The following is a 4,465-nucleotide window of genomic DNA, read 5'->3' as shown; positions in this document are numbered from 1 at the left end:
CACAAAATATATAGAGAGATTTATATGCTTTCTTGTGCGGTCTATGTGCATGTACTTATGCAAATATATATATATATATATATATATATATATATATATATATATATATATATATTTTAACGAGAAAAATCAGCAACCATTATCTAAGTATGTATCATAATTAAGTAAATCAATCTAGATTAAGTGCCAATAAGCCGTTCGCCATAATTGAACTTGTAATATTCTAATATATATTATTGCAGTATAATATATGCATGAAAGAAGATAATGGATGCATCGATCTGAAGCAAGAAAAAAGAGATTGTCTAAAAAGATCTGGGCAGATTAATATTCATGATTATAAGAAAAATATATACAAGAAATTTATCCGCATAAAGAAGAGATATAATATCTCCAGAAAACTCCAGTCTCCCTGAACATGAAAATGGAGTTAGAGAATCATACGAAGTGTTAAGAGTAAGATCACCGGAGTGGCTCTCAAAAGGGTAGGCTTTATGTAAGAAAAAGTTCACATCCACAACGGCGGCGGCTCGTTCAAGTCGATAGGCAGCCCGCGTCTGACGATAGAGAAGAAGCTTGCAGCGCCGCCGGTGTCGGACGGCGGAGAGGCAGAGGGAGGAGCGACATTGACGACGTCAGGAGGGACGACGTTCAAGGCGACGTCCTTGAGGACTCCGGTCTGGAGAAACTCCCCGATCATGATGCGGCCGGATGGTGGCGGCCAGCAGCGGCGGTGGTGGTGGTTACTGGTGTTGTCCGTCGGGAGGTTTAGATCGAGCGTGAGAACAGGAGGCGCCGCCACAGACGGCGGCGGAGGGAAATTGGTTTTTGCCTTGGCGCCCCGGAGAGACCTGGCGGCTCCATCGTAGGCTAACGCAGCTTCCTCTGGTGTGTCGAAAGTGCCCAACCATACACGGGTTTTCTTCCACGGGTCGCGTATCTCGGCGGCGTAACGGCCCCATGGCCGCTTTCTCACTCCTCTGTAGTGGCCCTCACGGGTGGACGCCATGGGAGAGAGTACACAGAGAGAGAGAGAGAGAGAGTATATATGTTTGGTTTGTTTAGAACGCAGAAACAACGTTAGCTTGGCAAACCTAAAAAGAGCAGAGAAATTATTTATTTTTATTTAAAAAAAAAAAAAAAAAAAAAAAAACAACCTTTGAAGGGACCCACCGTGTCACCCGTAATCGTCGGCTGGACGGCACGACCTCACCCTAAATAAACAACAGCGAGTTATTCCGTGTCGCTCATGACTCGGTCATCTTCCCCCCTATGTATCCACCGTTGCATTTTTATCCAACATCAATTAATACTATCCTTTTTATTTTATATTTCCCAAGATTCTTAGATCACTGCGCTTTCTTGTAACCATCATTTTTCATTATATTATTTATTCTTAAATACTGCTACATTATCTTTTATCACAAAGAAAAACACCTTTAAATTAAAGATTAAAAAAAGGGTTGGATCGTAAAACGGATCAGAATCAATCGGGAAGAAAATTAGAAATAAATAAATAATGAAGCCAGCGGCGTTAAATATATATGAAAAATGGTCGGGTGGGACCGCGGCAGAGGCGGGTCCCACGAAACCTAGAGAAGCAAGCGGAGAAAGACGCAAAAGTGAATTAAAAAAATGGAAAAATGAGTGGTGGGACCCAGTGATGGACAGAAGAGTCAGAGAGCATGGGGCATAGTAGGGGAGGAAATAGCCGCCGCCTGATAAGACGTGTCGCGGCGCGGCCTTTTAGTCATGTGACTACACAACCCACACGATGTAGCAGAAAGACAACCCCCCATGACGCCAGCCCTATAGCCTCCCCAAACAGTAATTCTAATCATCTGCGTACGGCGGCCACTGCCCGGCGGCAGGCAGCGGCGCCTCCACCTCTCCTCCGCTTTTAATTCTTTGCTTGTTCCGGAGTTTTGTCATTCAATGAAGAGCGTACTTCACCGCCCTGTCACCACAATCATTATTACACATTTTTCTTCAATAAATTATACTCTCATTATTATATACAAAAAAAATTAAATGTTACTGATTGTATTACATGGGTTGATGCAGAGATTCGAATTCATGACCTTTGATCTGACTCTTATAATAAATTAAAACATGTGTTCCATCCCAACTAAAAGCTTAAATTGATTGTTGGATAACACACAATTTATTTCTAGAGAGGAAAGAAAAAAGGGTAAAAAGGGAAGGGGGAAAAAACAGTAACGGTGGTTGCGTAAGATGGAGAGAAGTAGGAATTGAGTGGCGGAGTAGCTTTTGGCAGGTGTTGATGGGGAATGGTGTCACGTAGTTATTGGTTTAACGAGGAAGATGAAGGGGGTAAAACGGTAAAAACGGAAGAGGGGTGGTGTCAGACCCCCACGTGGAGGAAGGGGTACAACGGGAAATAGCAGATTTTGTGGTGTCTGAGATGAAGGAGACAGCGGAAGTGGTGGTGGGGCCATGGTTTTGAGTAACTTTGACTGGGCTTTGGGCGGTGATGACCGATGGACCGGTGGAGAGAGAAAGTGAGTGATTATTCATTTAAAATGAAAATGGAATTCATTTGTTACAGCGGCTCAGGGCACAACTCCTCTTTTTCTGACACTCTGACGTTTGAGTGTTGTTGTGGGTAAGTTTTTTTGAGTTTTCCCAACACCCGATGAGACAGTAATTGCTCTTCCGCTTCCCACACCAACGCGCCCCTCTCTGCCGTGTGTTCCACTCGTTCTGTACATACGGATTTGGTCGTTAGATTTTGGAGTACTTGTATACATTTCTTGGTACAGAGTATTCAATGTCCGTTTGACCGTTATTTTAGGTTACCATCATATTTCTTTGTCAACTTATATTTCATTTAAAAAGGAAATAACTTTATTTCAGTATTTTTACACTTCAAAAGGGGAAAAAAAAAATACAATCACGATAAATACGAAGTGGACTTAGGCGCAATAGAGCAACCTAGTAGGTCATCTTTAACCTTCAACTTTGATTGTCCATAATCGACTAGGTCAGTAAAATAAAGTGTTAACTTACTTTACAAAGAGTATTAAAGTGAAATGTACTTAGAAAATGAAATAAAATTCTAAATCCCATATATGAGTGTGTGAACCGAAGAGGTTTGGTAAGGTGAGTGGAGCAGAACAGGTTAAAACTGGGCAGAAGTCATATGTGTTATGATTTACGTGAAGAATGTTGTATTGAGGCTGCTGGTTTGAATGAATTAATTTGATTGTGAATGTAATAGTTAGGGACACAAATTGTCAAAAAGGTCTCCACAATAGTTCCCATTGAAAGACTCCTTGAAACCACTATCCCAATTCTAATCAAAATTTCATTACACATTGGAACGTCGTTGGTATAATTGTCACCACATTCTTCAACTTTCTTCAATCATTCCTCAAAACTACCAACCACAAACTCACTACACATGCCATATATCCTGGAAATGGTTGTGACATGAAACACAGCTAGTGGTTTTATGCTACGAGGTAATCGGTCGGGGAAAAACACAACTGTATAAGTGTTTTTTATTGCTAGAAAGTGATAATCGAATCTCTTACATTGTTCATTTCGAAGGTATTTTAACATAGGCACTTGGGCCTAAGAAAGAAAATGAAATCATTTACAAATTCGGATTATGGATCTTTGTTTAACTTTTCCCAAATCCTCTAACATCTTATATCGCTCATTCTTTTTGCTATTCAATTAATTGAATACTCTAACTACAGGTCATAGGTTGACTTTAACAATTTGACCCATACTAGAGGATAGAATCTGATGGATATAGTTAGGAAATTCATCCCAGGTCTTTTTGTAGCATAGCATGTACATCTTATTAAGTTTTTGTTGGCAAATTTATATATTGAATGTTCACAATTTAGATACTGAATGTTCATAATTTTTATATACTAAGGCCCTGTTTGGTAAAATGGCTGTTAGCCGATAGCTGTTTGCTGTTAGCTGATTGTATTAATTAGAGGGTCTAAATAGTTGATAACATTAGCTGATTGTAGAAAAGTGTTTGGTAAATTAGCTGTTAGCTGATAGCTGTTTGGTATAATTTCTTTTCTCAAAAAGCTAATTGAAAAAGTTGCTAGGAGTAGCTTTTTTAATTATAGCCTTTTGGAGTAGCAAAAAGCTAATTAACCAAACATTTATATTGATATTTTAACTAAATCAAACAATTAATAGTGGTCAAATAAGCCAAAATTGGCCTATAGGCCAATTTTTTACCAAACAAGGCCTAAATGTTTACAATTTACATATTGAATGTTTACAATTTTATATACTAAATGTTCACAATTTACATGCTGAATGTTCACAATTCCTTAACATTTAGTATATAAATTGTGTATTTTGACCCGAGTCCATTGCATCACCTATTGGTTTTTCTTTTGAAATGACTATTGGTTTTTGTTATACTAGGCCTTTGACAAAAAATAATACTATGTTTTACATGGGCCATTTC

At 39.1% G+C, this 4,465-nt stretch overlaps 1 protein-coding gene across 1 annotated transcript; it reads right to left on the bottom strand.

Moving 5' to 3' along the window:
* Nucleotides 1-300: 300 nt before the first annotated feature.
* On the bottom strand, nt 301-1,094 carry LOC109158665 (ethylene-responsive transcription factor 12). Its single transcript, XM_019306557.1, has one exon. The coding sequence runs from the start codon at nt 1,007-1,009 to the stop codon at nt 509-511; it is 501 nt and encodes a 166-aa protein (XP_019162102.1). The 5' UTR covers nt 1,010-1,094; the 3' UTR covers nt 301-508.
* Nucleotides 1,095-4,465: the final 3,371 nt, after the last annotated feature.

Source organism: Ipomoea nil, unplaced genomic scaffold (assembly GCF_001879475.1).
Source record: "Ipomoea nil cultivar Tokyo-kokei standard unplaced genomic scaffold, Asagao_1.1 scaffold2826, whole genome shotgun sequence".
Classification (NCBI taxonomy): Eukaryota; Viridiplantae; Streptophyta; class Magnoliopsida; order Solanales; family Convolvulaceae; genus Ipomoea; species Ipomoea nil.
Note: the sequence above shows the minus strand (reverse complement) of the source record. Positions and strands in the feature narration are given on the sequence as shown.